This window comes from Lepidochelys olivacea, assembly GCF_965140295.1.
Source record: "Lepidochelys olivacea isolate rLepOli2 genome assembly, chromosome: 3".
Classification (NCBI taxonomy): Eukaryota; Metazoa; Chordata; order Testudines; family Cheloniidae; genus Lepidochelys; species Lepidochelys olivacea.
The window spans coordinates 130690696-130707323 of record NC_140413.1 but is presented as its reverse complement, the minus strand read 5'-3'; the positions used below and the strand labels follow the sequence as shown (position 1 = coordinate 130707323).

The following is a 16628-nucleotide window of genomic DNA, read 5'->3' as shown; positions in this document are numbered from 1 at the left end:
CTTGTCTTCACAGTGGGACTACTTGCACGAATAAGTGTTCATCAATGTCACAGATGACTAGCTGTTTTCAGGGTAGGGTAATGTAAGTGCATGTGTGTGATATATAATATGTTTGTATTATGTGTGTACATACATATATACATTATTATTGCCATATGTGTATACATACATATATACACACATTACTGAAGATATTCTATTCCACAAGAGTGCTTTATTATTCTTATTTTTTTCTGTGAAAAGATGTTTTCCATTCTATTAAATTGCATATCCATAGAGATTTGGGGGGATTTCTGGGCACCAAACCAGTCAATCCAATTTGGACTGGGACAGTGGTTACTTTGGTTTAAGTCTCTTATCTGTCCCCTTCAGATGTTTTAGTTCTCTGTTATTCATAGTAAGCATAAAATTAAAAGTGGTACAGACTTATTGGCAGGGACCCAGCAAGACACCTAAGAAGGAAACATTAGGGGGCAAGATTCTGATTTCAGACAATTCAGTGTAAAGCTGGACTAAATCCATTGATTTCAGTGAAGTAACAAAAGATTTACACTGGAGAAGCTTGACCAGCATCTGGTCTAATATACTATCATATTTTTTTTCTTCTTAAAGTCACAAGTACACTTGATTCCTTATTTCACTAGAATCTTCCTGCTTTGTTTATGTGTGGGTACCAAATACCCAAACTTGAAACTCAAATTGCTCATGGTTTTTTATGAAGAAATGGAAACGCTGGATTACAGTAGACTAACTATTGAGTTTTTATTATGTTAGCCTGTTCATTATTCATCTTGCTTATCCTTAGAAGGCAGTAGCAGCAGCATGAGAAGGAACTGGCCCTTCCATATATCTGATTCTTCACTCATACCATTATAAATTAGAAGATAACTGTATTGAAATCAGTAGAGTTACAAGAGTGTAAAACTGGTGTAAGTAAGAAAAGAATCAGGCCTGATGAGCCAGATTCTATGCTGGGCCTCACAGGAGACACAATCATCTTTGTGCCCTCTGGATTCTGGACTTGTCCAAGAGCTTGCAGCACAACTTATGACTGCTCTACATTATGGTTACTTTGCTTGGCCAACCATGAGAGAGCTTGTGATTGATTGGATGAGTGGTCAGTGAAATCCACTGTGTCCTCCCTCTGGTTTTGTCCAAGTCCTTGTAGCCAGGTCAGGCTTGTCTGCTTCAAATGCTTACTTGCTTCATAGGTCTGGCAGGTTTTTCAAATAGAGCATCTCTGATAATGGCTTTGTGAGCCCTTGTGACAGGAACTGATCTTTAGCTTCCTTAGGAATAGACAAGCAAAGCCCACATCTAGGGTATTTATCAATCCTTTTTGATTCAGCTGAATTCCCTTCCTTTTGCTCCCTGCTTGGTAAGACCTGTTCTCTGGGAGTCACAGACAGATCAATTGTATGGCTCAGTTCACTGAATATTACTTCCCCTTTCAGATGTCCTAAACTTCAGGGGCCAAATAAACCACTGTTTTCACTCTGTAGTGCCACTGTATAGACACTTCCTATATCAATGGAAGGGGTTTTTGTGTTGCTGTAGTTAAGCCACCTCCCAGAGTGGTGGTTGCTAGGTTGACGGAAGAATTCCTGTGTCAACCTGGCCATATCAACAGCAGGTGTTGGGTCATCTTAACTACGGCACTATGGGTATGTGTTGTTCTTCTAAGTAATGCAGGTAGGTGGATCAAAATTTTAAGTGTAGACCAGGGTTTAATCATTTATACTCAGGCACAGTGAATACCAAGGGAGTATAAAATGCAACCAGATTAGAGTGGTAGCAATTTACACCCACCTTGTGTAAATAATTATACAAGGTGCAAGGCAATGGTGAACCAAGCTTCTTTTCTAGTGTTTCTAGTTGTCTGTTGTTTCAGGCACTCTTGCTTAGATGGAACCAGTTTTTCAGTGTTACAGACATATTATCTCCTGTGTCTTTCCTTCTGTTCAGAAATTTTATTTTTTCCCCCACTGCTTACATTTTCCTTACTTTTTCGGTGTCTCTTCTCAATGGTTCTGCCTTAAAAGAAAATTATATTGACTTGGTATAATAAAGGCCAGATTATGTTTAGCCCTGTGCAGCTGTGGGGAAGGGAGGATGAATGGCAGACATGGAGAATGAGGTGCAAGGAGCATTCCTCCCTCCTATTCAGCAACCAATCACAATCCCAGTCCTTGTGCTCACTGAGCATAAAGACTGATTGAGTCTAATGCCATTGCTGGAGATAGGGAGGAGAAAGTGAAGAGCTATCATCGCCCCATCCCTGCTATACCAATTAGTGAAGCTGGGTCAGCTTCAAAGGAAATACATGCTGCATCCTTTGAAAGGGTGGCAGATGTTAAGAGAGCTTCTGATATTATGGAGGTGCTGATTATGACATCATAGTAATGGTGCATGCTGAAATAATCTTAAAATGGGGCCTAAATTCTTGTTCTTCTCTTTATGTAGGTGGTTTGTCAGAGCGAAACTTCACACAGCATTCATTGTTGTGCGCTTTGTGTTTTCAAAGTAATTTGGCTTTGCATAAATTTTTGACAGGAAATATTTGAAGCTGGCTTCTTGTTTGAAATTTGTCTGCCAGCCTCTTTGGTTGGCATGTATTTTTAAAACAACATTGTATGTTTACACCAAAATCGGTACACAGGTGAATCAGAAGCAGATTAGGTAATTCTTGAAAATAAATGTTTGGATAAGGATCATTTTTTGCCATTATTAATGATAATGAAACCTTGTGTTCAACAAGTAGTCAATAAATAAAATCTTCTCTACTGGATAGAAATCTTCTCTGTCAGCACTTACGTTCTTCTGGCAGATTTTATCCTCTCATGGAGAAGATTTTATGCACAGCTGCATTTCTCTGACAGATACAATCTTCTCTGTCAGCAGGCAGGTAAAATCTTTATCAGCAACTATTTTTCTGTGGCACAGCTCTGGTATCCTCCCTATCTCTGTCCCCATTGCTTCATTGAACACATAACTTAATACACACAAAAACTTGGTTGTATAACATACATGACACACACCCACAAAAGAAAGGAAATGAAGAGTCAAGCCACTTAACAGTACCTGTCATCTACTCCTCCAGCCACAGGTACACACCTTACCATCACCACAGCTACCATACGTCACAGATCATACACAACAAGTTTAACTCTGCCCCACTATGGATACCACATTTTCAGCACCCTGTTAGCCAAACCATCCTGTTCAAACAAACCACACATCCACAATAGTGTTTGGAGGGAGAGTTTGGTTTAAAGGCTGTGTGCAGGAAGTGATGAGAGGGCAGAGTTAAGGTTGTAGTGTGAATGCAATCTGTTGTATATCGGGGTGTGTGTGTGTGTGACAAACATACACTAGTTTAGACTAGTAACCTGATATTGAGGTGCTGAGCATTTGCAGATCCCATTAACTTCAGTAGCAGGCACCTGTGAGTGCTCAGCAGCTCTGATAGTCAGGCTACACATTTTCAATGGTGCAAAAAAAAAAAAAATCACATTGCAATGTAGGCCTCTAGAATTGGTCCAGGTGCACTTTGTCTTTTTTAACTTATGAACCCTTTCTTGTAGCTGCTTCTGCAATGGAGTGATGACCTCTGGCGTGATATCCTTTTCTTCTCTGCTGCCATTCGAACAGCAAGCAGTATGTTTTGAGTGATGTCCCTTTAATTGGAAAAGGGATGGACTACTGGAACCCCAGCTTTCCATAAAGGCTAGGAGAAGGCAATTGGATCAGGGAAATGTAAAAAAGAAGAAAACTACCTACAGTGATCTCAGCAGCAGCTTTTTGAAGAAAAGAACCTGAGGAAAAAGTGAGGGAAAAATTAATAGGAAAGAGGGTAAAGTGTGAGAGGAAAATAGTGTAAGACATAAAAGAAAAGAGTTAGGGAGAGGAAGAGAACAAAAGAGGAAACCACCTGACACATGGAGAAAGTAGGAATACAGAAAGAATATACTCACACAAAAATCCACCCAACAAAATAAATGAGCTCCTGGTTGTTGTTCTCTCTCTCTTTTCATGGTTTGAATTGCTATCTGACTTATGTTTTTTAATTATAAAAATAAAATCTATTCATTTTGCTCCAGTGCATAAATACTCAATTATAAGATATGAATGAATGAGTACTGATAGAAGGTAAATGATTTAAGGGGATATTAGTTATAAAACTGAGGTATTTACATAACAAGGCAAAGACATTCAGAATCAAAGCCATAACTGCCAGAATAGGGGTCTCCAGGTTATCCATGTCCAGTCCCATTTCTCTCAGATTCTTCTGAAGACAGAAAAGAGGAGGAAATATAAGAGGCTTCAGCTTTTATAAGAATAATGTAGATACAAAACATGTTCAAGCCAGATTCTGACACCCTTGCTCACATTGAATAGCACCTTACTACACAAGTATCAATGGGAAATCAATGGGACTCTTCAGAGTAAGTTGTTACTTAATAGGAGTAAGGTGTCAGAATCTGGTCCATAGGGATTACAGGCTGTATTTTCTTATGTAATATAAGTGTCATTTTTCACTGTCTATATTAGTTTCTTTTCTGCCCTCAGAGCAGCAAAAATGACAGTCTCATTATAATCCTTCACATCCACATCTCTAATGCAATTACAATTATGTGTACATTTGGCATAAGGTAAAAACTAGTTCTGCTCCCCATCACAGCATTGACTCTTCCAGCACTAGCCCATAGTGTCACTTTGTTGACTGAGCATGCAATCAGCCTCTAGAATTATTTTGAAACAAGACCCTTTGAGGCGACTAGCATATGTGAATAAGTGCATCATATTAAATTACTACTCCTCTGAGGCTTAGCTGTCACCCTCCCAAGACCTAAATGTATGACAATGACCTTTTAAACTGGATGGCAAAGACCTTGAATAAAAGACATGACACAAAATAGTAGAAAAAGAATCTTGAAATGATGTGGATTGATTTTTTTAAACATCTAGTACTTGTTCTATAATCTCCGTTTCAAGGTTAATAATACATTACAAAAATAAATAGTGAGGCAAAACCAGATTTGTGCATGACACAGATAAAGCTCAGTCTAAAACAGAATGCTGTATCTCATCACCAGATGTGTTTGACCAGTGCTCCTGCTTCAAGGAAATATTGCAAAGCTCATGGCCTACTTTCAAGTACCATCAGCTCCTGCCAAATCTGGCAACCAGCATGACACTGTAGTAGTCAAACTTTGTGCACACTTTGACCAATCTCTTTACTTCTGCTCCCACCGTACCAATAATCTCTCAGAGAAGATATGCCATTACACCCCACATGATCACTAAAAGTGACAGCAATCTAGCAAAAGGCCAAAAAGAACCCAAAAGACCTCCATAAGAATTGTTGCTTCTAGGAAATTATATATATCATAACATGTGTGACATATATCCATACCAGAAATATTCATTGTACATCTAGTCCCATAGTTGGGGAGGTCCACTTTAGACTATCTAGATGATACAAATATTTTAACCACCATATAAGAGATACTGGGAGGGGTATAAGTAACTTAAAGGATTTACCGGTACGCCGGAGTCCTGAGCAGGGCGTGTCCTCAACCGGAAGAGGTGGGGCCTTTAAATCCCCGGCTGCAGTAGCAGTGGCTGGGAGCCCAGGGCCCTTTAAATCACCCCCTGAGCTACCAGCTGCAGAGGTGGCTGGGAGCCCCGGGGCTCGGTGGAGATTTAAAGGGCCTGGGGCTCCAGCCGCCGCTACTGCAGCAGAGCCCCAGGCCCTTTAAATTGCCGACGGAGCCCCGGGGCCTCCCGGCTGCTGCCGCTACTCCAGGGCTCGGGGCTCTGGCAGAGATTTAAAGGGCCTGGGGCTACACTGTGGTAGCGGCGGCTGGGAGCCCCTGGCCCTTTAAATCACTTCTGGAGCCCCGGGCCACCGCCACCCCAGGGCTCCAGCAGTGGGGCTAGGGTGGTGTTTTAAAGGGCTCAGGGCTCCAACTACCGCTACTGCCATGGGCCCTTTAAATCGCCATCTGAGCCCTGCTGCCGGAGTCCCTGGGGTAGCAGCGGGAGCCGGGGACTCTGGTAGTGATTTAAAGGGCTCTTTAAATCACCGCCCAAGCTGCCTCCACTACCCAGGGGCTCTGGCAGCGGGACTCTGGTGGTAATTTAAAGGGCCTGGGGCTCCGGCCGCTGCGGGGAGCCCCGGGCCCTTTAAATCGCCAGCCTGGGGAAGCTGGTCTGGTCCGGCACGGCATACTGGCTCTTGCCGGTATGCCAGACCGGACCGTGTTGGCTTACTTTCGCCTCTGGATACTGGTCACAGTTTTTCCCTAAGATCTGATGGCATAAAACATCTGGAAAAATCAGTGTGACCTGCTACCTGGGAAATCCCCTTGCATTAATGGTATCTCTGATTGAGCACAGCAGATCTACACTATCCATATCCTGGTCCCCACCAGATAGGATGACCAGACAGCAAGTGTGAAAAATCAGGATGGGGGTTGGGGGGTAATAAGAAAAACACCCCAAAACCGCAACGGTCTCTATAAAATAGGGACATCTAATCACCCTACCACCTGATGGCCAAGGCAGCCACATGTGATTTATAGCAGCCCCGAGGCTTTTCTAAATTGTAACAGGGGCCCAAAACAGCCCTGTTCAGCCCAGAGTTGGGAAGCTACAAAGATATAAAGCTACTTTGTCCCTTCCTCTTGGGGCCTGCATTGGCCAGACCTGAGAAATGGGGCAAGTGAATAGAATGAAAATAGTGGGAGTTTTTAATATCCTTACGATGCCACATAGATGGTCAGCCTACTCAGGTCTAGCTCTGTCAAATGCTATCTCATTATCGATTTAGTCCATTTCTGCATAACTGGTATTAAAACTTCCCACTTAATGTACAGCTATAATGTTACAAGTAGGACAAAGGCAAAGGCCAAAACCAATGTATGCCCTCCTTTCCAGTGACACAAATAAAATGCTAAAATCCTTGTAATGAATCATGAAAGAGGATTAAGCTTTTCTATTCACTATGCTTTTCAGCTACCAAAAGTTAATGCTAGACTTTTGTTTGAACACAAAAGTTCTTCTTTGAGTGGTATCCCTGTGGGTGCTTCACTTCAGGTGTCGGTGCATCCCAGCGCCATTGATGAGAGATCTTCAGTAGCAGTGCCTGGTCGGGATGTGTGTGCGCAGTTGGTGTCTCGAATTGTTGTTGGAGTCTGTTTGGTGCACGTGCGTTCTGACCCCCCTCAGTTCCTTCTGAACCCTCCTTGGCTGAAGACAGAACTCAGGGCATTGCTGAACCTCTTCCTCTATTTTGAGAGGAAAATTAGTTTTAGTTAGATAAAAACTCCCCAGTTACTACCCTACCTTTAGATAGTTGCATACAGTTCGTTTTAAAAACAAACAAAAAAACCCTAGTTTTTTCTTAACCCCTTTTCCCACTTTGGGAGTGAACCCCGCTAAGGTCTCATTCTTAGACTTTCTTGAGTGGGCCACATTCAAGATGCTGGGGTCTCCCGGTTTTACAAAATGCAACTCTTGCAAGGACCCCATACCACACTCAGAAGGATATTGCTGGTGTGTCAAATGCCTCGGTGAGACTCATGTCCCAAATAAGTGCGTCCACTGCAATAATCTAAAAGCCAGAGCTAGCCAAGACAGAGACTGGGGTTTAAAGATGGGTCTTATGGAGAAATCCCTCCAACCTGATTTGGAGACAGGAGGAACAACTCTCCTAGGTGCTCTCCAACCACGTCAGAACTGACCACGAGCAGGGCTCCACCCTCGCATGAGAAGAGGACGAGAGCCTTGACCTCCCCTCACAGGGAACCGGGCAAAAAGAAATGTTTCCCAGTGAGCTCCTTGCCAGCGGTGCCAACTGCCTCAAGGGTCAGCATCTGTGACGTTCCCAGCACCTCTGGCACCGGGCATATGGTGCAGAAAAGTAAGGAGTCAAGACCGCGTCATGGCCAGGTCTCCTCCTCGGCACTGAAGGCGCTGACGCCTGTGCCGGAGTTGGCGCCATCTCTGCACATAGCCCTGGCACCGACAACGCCGTTGGCACCGGCGACCCCACCGACACACCATCCGGCAGCGGCTGACAGTGCCACCATGGGGCTACTGCACCAGCCAAGACCAAAGGCAAACTGCTTAAACCAATGGCTTCTGACTCTAAATCCACGGTGTCGCACTCTCCGGCGCAGATTCAATTTCTAATGCCTCGAGACATCTCAGTGGCGCTGGTGCTGGATTCACCGCCACTCGGTACCAAGGGCTCACCTGTGATCCAGGCACCCTCTCTTACTGAAACAATGAGGAATCCGGTGGCACCTTAAAGACTAACAGATTTATTTGGGTATAAGCTTTTGTGAGTAAAAAACCCACTTCTTCAGATGCATGAAGTGAAAATTAGAGATACAAGAATAAATATACTGGCACATGAAGACAAGGGAGTTACCTTACAAGTGGAGAACCAGTGTTGACAAGGCCAATTCAGTCAGGGTGGATGTGGTCTACTCCCAATAATGGATGAATGCTCTACTGAACGCTCTGTCTTCACAGACAGCAATGATGACGACCACGGAGACGCAGTCTTTTCTCCACCTGACTCTCCTCCACCACAACAAAGACCACCTGACAGGAACGTGCATCACAAGGACCAACCCCAATTCCCATGGTTTGCTCCACCATGGATGGGACCTCAACTACCATATCCCATGCAATGGGCACCTTGGGACTCATGGGCACCCTATAAGGCCCACTACTCCCGCACCTCCTCGCTTCATAGAGTGCAGATCCACTCTCCACCTGGATCCCCAACACCATCTGCGTCTAGAGCCTTTGAGGATCTACATGAGGAAGTGAAGGAAGAGCCCGCACCTGACATGGAATTGCCCTAACACAACTCCTCTTCTTCACTTGATGAAGCCGTCATGCTATCCCCACCAACTATAGCAGATGACTTTAAGCAATTTCAGGAATTATTTAAGAGGGTTGCAATCAGCCAGGACATTCCATTGGAGGAAGTACAGGAGAATCAACATAAACTCTTGAAGATCCTCCAACCCTTGGCATCCTCAAAGATTGCATGCCCCATAAACAATGCCATATTGGAACTGGCCGACACTATCTGGCAGACACCAGCTTCCGTCCTGCCAACCTGCAAAAGGGCTGGCCGGAAATATTATGTTCCAGCTAAGGGCGTGGACTTCTTATTCTCAAACCTGCAGCCCAACTCCCTTGTGATTGAAGCTGCTAACCATAGGGCTAAACAACCTCATTAGCGGTCCACACCCCAGAAATAGACCTCAAACACCTTGACCTCTTAGGTGGCAAGATTTACACATCCTCTACTCTCCAATTTAGAATTGCCAACTATACCGCTTTTCGTGCTAGCTATGACTTTGATAATTACAACAAACTTTCTGAATTTACTTCCCACATCCCAGAGGACTGAAGAGCAGATTTTAAATTGTTCCTGGTAGACGGACAGCTAGTATCCAGAACAGCGCTTCAAGCATCTCTGGACATGGCCGACACAGCAGCTCGCACCACAGCTACTATGGTGGTGATGCGTGGGGCCTCCTGGCTCTCCTCATCTGGTATCCCTAAAGAGCTGCAGACCAAAGTGAAGGATTTACCGTTCAACAAAGATAAACTTTTTTCCAGAAAAACCAATGAAGTCCTTCACACAATGAAAGATTCCAGTGCCCTCCAAACACTAGGGATCTACACCCCTCCTTCCAAGAGAAAGAGATACCAGCCTTACCAGAGGTCTCACCTGCAGCAATACAACTGCCCACAGTCCAAGCAGTATGGGGAGGGATAGCTCCGTGGTTTGAGCATTGGCCTACTAAACCCAGGGTTGTGAGTTCAATCCTTGAGGGGGCCATTTAGGGAATCTGGGGCAAAAATTGGGGATTGGTCCTGCTTTGAGCAGGGGGTTGGACTAGATGACCTCCTGAAGTCCCTTCCAACCCTGATATTCTATGATTCTATGACACTGGGAGGTCCCGTGGCAGGTCTAACAGACATTGACAAACCCAGTCAGAACAACCTACGCCCCACCCATCGGGCCACAAACCGCAATTTTGAAGTCTTGGTCGAGGGTCTAAGTGACCACTCCTTACCACCAGCGCCTACTGCCCTTTTGACCATTGCCTCCAATGCTTTCACCACGCTTGGTGAAACATCACACAGGATCACTGAGTCTTGGAAATAGTGCAGTTGGGCTATTCCATCCTTTTTATTTCATGCCCCCCTACCCCTTCCCTGTCCCTCTTCAGGGACCCCTTTCACAAACATCTACTTCGGGAAGAAGTAACTCACCTACTCCTCTTAAGTGCAGTGGAATGAGTTCCAACACAGCACAGAGGAAAGGGATTTTACTCCCACTATTTCTTGACCCAGAAGAAAAGCGGAGGATATGACCCATTCTAGACCTGCAATGACTCAACAAATTTGTCCGCTCCCAATTCAGAATGGTTGTGTTGGGCATGATAATACCGGTGCTGGAATGAGGGAACTGGTTCTCAGCCCTTGACCTCCAAGACGCATACCTCAATACACCCAGCACACAGACTATTCCTATGGTTCACAGTGGGACACGACCACTTCCAATACAGAGTGCTCCCATTCGGTCTCTCCACTGCACCACGGATGTTTTCCAAGACTCTCGTGGTGGTGGCAGCCTACCTACGTAAACAAGGGATCATATTTTTTTCATACCTGGATGTCTGCCTCATCAAGGACCGATCATATGAAGAAATGCATACGGCCACCCAGTCAACCATCGCTCTTTTCCAAAGGCTTGGATTGCAAATAAACTTCCAAAAGTCAAAATAGAGAAAATAGAGTTCAATGGGGCTTACCTGGACTCGACCCTCCTCAGAGCCTTCCTCCCGCAGGCCAAGTTCCTCACCGTCAAACACCTCATACATACAGTGTCCACCTGCCCAAGGGTCGAAGCCAGAAAGTGCCTTCAACTTCTGGGCCACATGGCAGCTATCACGTTCGTGGTGAAACACACCAGACTACACATGAGGCCTTACAGGGCTGGCTGAGTACAAACCTGCCAAGCACAGCCTCCACATGATGGTAACTCCACCCACAAATGTGCTGAACTCATTGCACTGGTGGACGGAAAGGGAGAATATATGTGCAGGAGTTCCCTTTTGCCAAAATCCCCCCGCGCTTATGCTCACCACAGACACCTCCCTGATACGCGAGGGGGGGGGGGCCACACCTGCAACACCACATGACACAGGGTAGGTGGTCTGCACTGGAGGCCCATCTGCATATAAACCTCCTAGAACTCAGAGCCGGCAGGTACGCCTGCTTTCACTTCCTCCCACTCATTCGAAACAAATCTATTTGAATACTCACGGACAACATTGCATGTATGTTCTACATCAACAGACAAGGGGGAGCAAGATCACACTCCCTGTGCATAGAAGCCATCAAACTTTGGAACTGGTGCATACGACATCGCATAGACATCACGGCCTCATTCCTGCTGGGGTGTCAGAACACCACCGCCAACACCCGTAGCAGACACTTTTCACAAAAACATGAACGGGAACTAATTTCTATGATCGCATCCCACCTAGTCTCCCTTTGGGGCTCTCCTTCGGTAGATCTATTTGGCACAGCAAAGAACCGCAAATGCCAATTATTTTGCTCCAGAGTGGGACTCGGAAAGGCTCCCTGAGAGACGCATCCCTACTCTCATGGAACTGGACAGTTACGTATGCATTCCCTCCAATTCCTCTAATACACAGAGTTCTCCACAAGATCAAGGATGACAAGGCCAAGGTCATGCTTATCGCCTCGGCACGGGCCAGACAGACTTGGTATCCTTACCTGCTTCGCATGTCAATCTGCCCTCCAAGAACTCTCCCGATGAGACCGCACCTCCTCTCCCAGAGCGACAGTTGCATCTTCCATCCACAACTGGAGAAACTTCATCCTCCTCAGAGGCTCCTCCTTAGTTCCAATTGCATGAACTAGCCTGTTCGGAGTAAGTCAGACACGTGTTATTACACAGTAAATGCGACTCCACTCACAATAGTTACCTCCAAAAGTGGAAACAATTCTCAATGTGGTCCTTATAGAAAACCCTCACACCCTGCACCATATCCCTTCCTGATATCCTAGACTAAATTTTAGAACTCAAAAACAAAGGTCTATCACTCAGTTCCATCAGAGTTCATCTCGTGGCAATCAATGCCTTCCATGAGAAACTGGACAGCTCCTCTGTCTCCACACGCCCTACTACAAAATGTTTCCTTACTGGATTCCAAAACCTCTACCCTGAAGTCCACCCCACCCCACACCCACCTGGAATTTGAACCTCACCCTCAGAGGCCTAATGAAACCTCCCTCTGAACCAATAGCCACCTCCTCCTTACTCCACATGTCCATGAAGGTGGCCATCACGTCAGCCAGATGGGGCAGAGAAATAAGGGCACTGATGGCCCACTCCCCATACACTAATTTATTTAAGGACAAGATCACGATGCAACCCCACCCTAAATTTCTGCCAAAGGTGGTGTTCTCTTTCCATCTTAACCAGCTGATACACTTCCCCACTTTTTACCCCAAACCCCACAAAAACCCACAGGAAGCGGCACTTCATACCCTGGATGTTAGAAGAGCGATTGCCTTCTACTTGGACAGAACAAAATCATTTCGTAAATCACCTAGACTCTTCGTATCTACTGCTGAAAGGAGCTGCTATTTCACAACAGCGCTCTCCAAGTGGATCTCCGACTGTATTAGGTCTTGCTACCAGATCCACGACGTTGAACCTCCTGATGGCATCAGAACTCATTCCACTCAAGCTACGTCAACATCGGTAGAGTTCCTACACAACGTACCCATGATTGACATATGCAAAGCCGCTACATGGTTGTCAGACCATATGTTTGCCAAACACTTACACCATCACACAAGATGCCAGAGCGGACATTATAGTAGGTCATACAGTACTGTCTGCCACTGCCAAATCCGCAACTCCAAAGTCCCCCCAACCATAGCAGGTACTGCTGTACATTCACCTGAAGTGGAGCACCCACAGGGAGACCACTCGAAGAAGTAGAGAAGGTTACTCACCCTGTGCAGTAACTGAGGTTCTTCAAGATGTATGTGTCCCTGTGGGTGCTCCACTACCCACCCTCCTCCCCTCTGCTTTGGAATTCGACTTAAAGGTATTGGAGAAGGAACTGAGGGGGTCGGAACGCATGCACATGCCAAAGACTCCAATGATGCCGCGAGACACCAACTGTGCACGTGTGTCCCGACCGGGCCCTGCTACTGAAGATCTCCGATTAATGGCACCGGGATGCACCGACACCTGAAGTGGAGCACCCCCAGGGACACACATATCAAACAAACCTCAGTTACTGCACAGGGTGTGTAACCTTCTCTTTTAAGACAACCCACAAACATTTAAATACAAAAACAATAAGTCTGCTGGTGGGATGGAATTTAATATGAATGTGGCTTTTAACCAAACTATATATTAAATCATGATGGGACTCACAAAACTGTGTAATCTACTCAAAGTAGTGAAATCATTTCTATTTATAATTTCTTCATTCCGTTAATAAACCACCCTTACATCCCCTCTAAACATATGGAGCGCAAACAAAACAGATGGGGGATTTCCCACCACCGGTTCCTTTCTTATAATGATGCTTATTTTCAATTCACAAAACTCTCAGCGGGCATCTCTGATTTATTTTCTCAGCAAATGTCGGTTTGGGTTACATTGCTACTAGCTCTGGTGCATTTCTTTACTCATGATTCCCACTCCCACTGCTTGTGCATGGAGCAGCCAACCAAGATTCATGCCTATAATAGCAAACTCCCCCCCCCCCCCTTGCATTCTCTCTAACAATGCTTGAACGTTTTGTGGCTCGCATTTGGGTTGGAGCATGATAAGAAATGTATCGAAAGAAACATTTTTTTTTTTGGTTTGTTATTCGCTTTCAAGCTTCCTCCTCTTCTCTGTCTATTTCCATTAATAATGGAATTTTTAAACCGATAAAGCCATCACAGCACAGTCCCTTTGAAGGAGTCGCTGGCTCCAGACTCGGCCAGCCAGCGAGCCATCCCTTATTTGCAGCACTGCCTACTCCCGCCCTTTGTTCCTCCCCCCGCCCCCCCCCCCACTCCCCGCCCCCCCCGTACTACTCGCCGCAGTGGAGACCCAGCCCGCTCCGCTCCGCGCGCTGCACACACACCACGGGCGAGGAAATCGCCTGGCCATAAACAATAGCCTCCTGCCGCTGCAGCGCCGGCGCCTCCTCTCCAGCTCAGCCCCTCAGGAGCTGTCCAGCCCCGCCGGGCGCGCGCCACGGGAGCAGCGGCTCTGTGTGCAGCCCGGCGTGCGGAGCTCCGCCGCCTCCGCCCAGCCAGCCGCTGTCCCTCCCGCGGGGTGCTGAGCCCCAGCGCCGGGGGCCACGCTGGGGCATGGGCAGGGAAGGCGGCAGCGAGCCCCGCCTCGGCGGGCCTGTCCGCTGACCCGGCCGGCCCGGCGCCGCGGCCATGGAAGAGGAGCTGAAGTGCCCGGTGTGCGGCTCGCTGTTCCGGGAGCCCATCATCCTGCCCTGCTCGCACAACGTCTGCCTGCCCTGCGCCCGCACCATCGCCGTGCAGACGCCCGAGCGCGAGCAGCAGCTGCCCGCCTTGCTGCAGCCCCGGGCCCCCGGGGCCGCGGCAGCCGGGCCGGCGGCGGGCTCGGAGGCTGAGGGCGCCGCGGGGGGCGGCGGCGGCGGCGGCGGGGAGCACGCGGACAAGCTGAGCCTGCACAGCGAGAGCGACAGCGGCTACGGCTCCTACACCCCCAGCCTCAAGTCCCCCAACGGGGTGCGGGTGCTGCCGCTGGGGCCGGCCCCGGCCGGCTCCTCCTCGGCGGCGGCTCCCCGCGGGGCGGGCCCCAGCTCGTCCCTCACCTGCCCGCAATGCCACCGCAGCGCCTCCCTGGACCCGCGCGGCCTCCGCGGCTTCCCGCGCAACCGGCTGCTGGAGGCCATCGTGCAGCGCTACCAGGAAGGCCGGGCCGCCGCCAAGTGCCAGCTCTGCGACCGCAGCCCGCCCGAGGCGGCCGCCGTGGCGTGCGAGCAGTGCGAGGTGCTGTACTGCGCCGCCTGCCAGCTCAAGTGCCACCCGACCCGGGGGCCCTTCGCCAAGCACCGTCTGCTGCCCCCGCCCAGCCTCCCGGGCGGGCCCGGCGGCGGCAAGGCGGCGGGGGGCGCCCGCAAGTTGCCCACCTGCGCCGATCACGAGCTGGAGAACTACAGCATGTACTGCGTGAGCTGCGGCACCCCCGTCTGCTACCAGTGCCTGGAGGAGGGCAAGCATGGCCAGCACGAGGTGAAAGCCCTGGGGGCTATGTGGAAACAGCACAAGGTAAGCTCGGGGGCGTGGGGGTGCCCCCCCCCCAGCCCAAGCAGCACGGCCCTGCCTTCATGACGGGGAGGGGGGGAAGGTCTCTGATCATTAGCTCCACTCGCCTCTTCTCCAACACCCTCCAGCTCCGGACCTCCAAGCACTTTCCCCAGACTGGGGCTCTGTTTTGGCTTCTGCAATCCTCCTCTGTCCAAGATCATGCTGAGGTGGGAGGAGATAAAAGTGGATGTCAGTTACCTTTACTCCTCCCCTACTCCTGTAGCAGGCAGGGGGTTAAAATGGCCCTTCCCTCAAATTAGAGCAGCCCCAGGACTGCTGCAATTTATGCTGTCTATAAGAGTCCCCTAGACAAGGTTAGTCCTGGAATGCCCCCAGCACACCCCTGGGATGTTATGCAAATAAAATAAAAACCAGCAGGATTTTACTAGAGGAGAAAAGGCAAAATGCCACATTTATTGTGAATACAGAAAGAAATACAGAAAGTAAGCAGTTAGTTATAGCTATAACATTCCATTCAGTTTCATATTTATTCACACATTCATTCATTCACACACACACACAGAGGTTCTGCAAGGTTGTTATCATAGTTACCAGCCTTAGAGTTGCTCATGCCAAGCCACTGGCCAGGTGGCCTGGACACAGGGAGGGAGCAGGGCCTTGTTAGATGCACATCTGATGCTCCTGGAAGTTGGTTTGCAGAATCAGACCTCAAAGTTCTCACTTTCTAGAGTCCATTTTTTAGGGATTTATTCCTATGCTAGTCTATGGGAATTGCTTTATCATGCTGTTGCTGAATCAATCAGCAGATGGCACATTCCTGATGGCTCCCTGTTGTTCTTTGGTTCTCCCATCCTTGAGGCTGTTGGGTGGATTTCAGTCTGCCCTCCGGGGGTCCTCTCGTTGTTTCCACTTGATGCCTTCTTTGGCCGATGGACACTGGATTCTTAGGCTGGCACCTCCCTGATCATTCAGTTATTATCCACACCAAGCATCCATCCACATACATCCTCTATCTCTATTTTAATCACAATTGTTAACAAAGCGAGATGAATACAACAAAAGGGCGGGGAATCTCTGGGTGCTGTTTCTGTTGTTAAAAAGTATTGCTTTGAGTCTCTCTCTGTGTAAGTAGTTGTTGTTACAAAGTATTGCTTTGAGAACAGACTCTGTCTTAGGATGTACTAACACAATTAGCAGCTTGCAAGTTTCACACAGAGAGGGAGAGAAACAGT

General features: G+C 47.8%; 1 protein-coding gene and 2 long non-coding RNA genes across 7 annotated transcripts in view; 2 read left to right on the top strand and 1 right to left on the bottom strand.

The window, feature by feature from the left end:
- Nucleotides 1-4099, top strand: part of LOC311518179 — a 32218-nt gene extending 28119 nt beyond the window's left edge. Inside the window, exon 3 of the long non-coding RNA XR_014710912.1 lies at nt 3585-4099. This is a non-coding gene — a long non-coding RNA (uncharacterized lncRNA). The remainder of the gene's footprint in view (nt 1-3584) is intronic.
- Nucleotides 4100-5803: 1704 nt separating this feature from the next.
- On the bottom strand, nt 5804-15029 carry LOC311518180. 2 transcript variants are annotated; one of them, XR_014710913.1, is made up of 4 exons: nt 14940-15029; nt 11845-11992; nt 10854-10933; nt 5804-7292 (listed from the first exon to the last, which is right to left on the bottom strand). It is a non-coding gene; the product is annotated as an uncharacterized lncRNA (long non-coding RNA). The 2 variants fall into 2 exon arrangements; XR_014710914.1 differs by lacking the exon at nt 14940-15029 and adding an exon at nt 14229-14317.
- TRIM67 (tripartite motif containing 67) overlaps nt 14523-16628 on the top strand; it is a 66977-nt gene continuing 64871 nt past the window's right edge. For all 4 annotated transcript variants that reach the window (XM_084623729.1, XM_084623727.1, XM_084623728.1 and 1 more), the window contains exon 1: nt 14523-15396. In XM_084623729.1, coding sequence (XP_084479855.1) covers nt 14533-15396 — 864 coding nt within the window. In that variant the 5' untranslated portion in view covers nt 14523-14532. The remainder of the gene's footprint in view (nt 15397-16628) is intronic.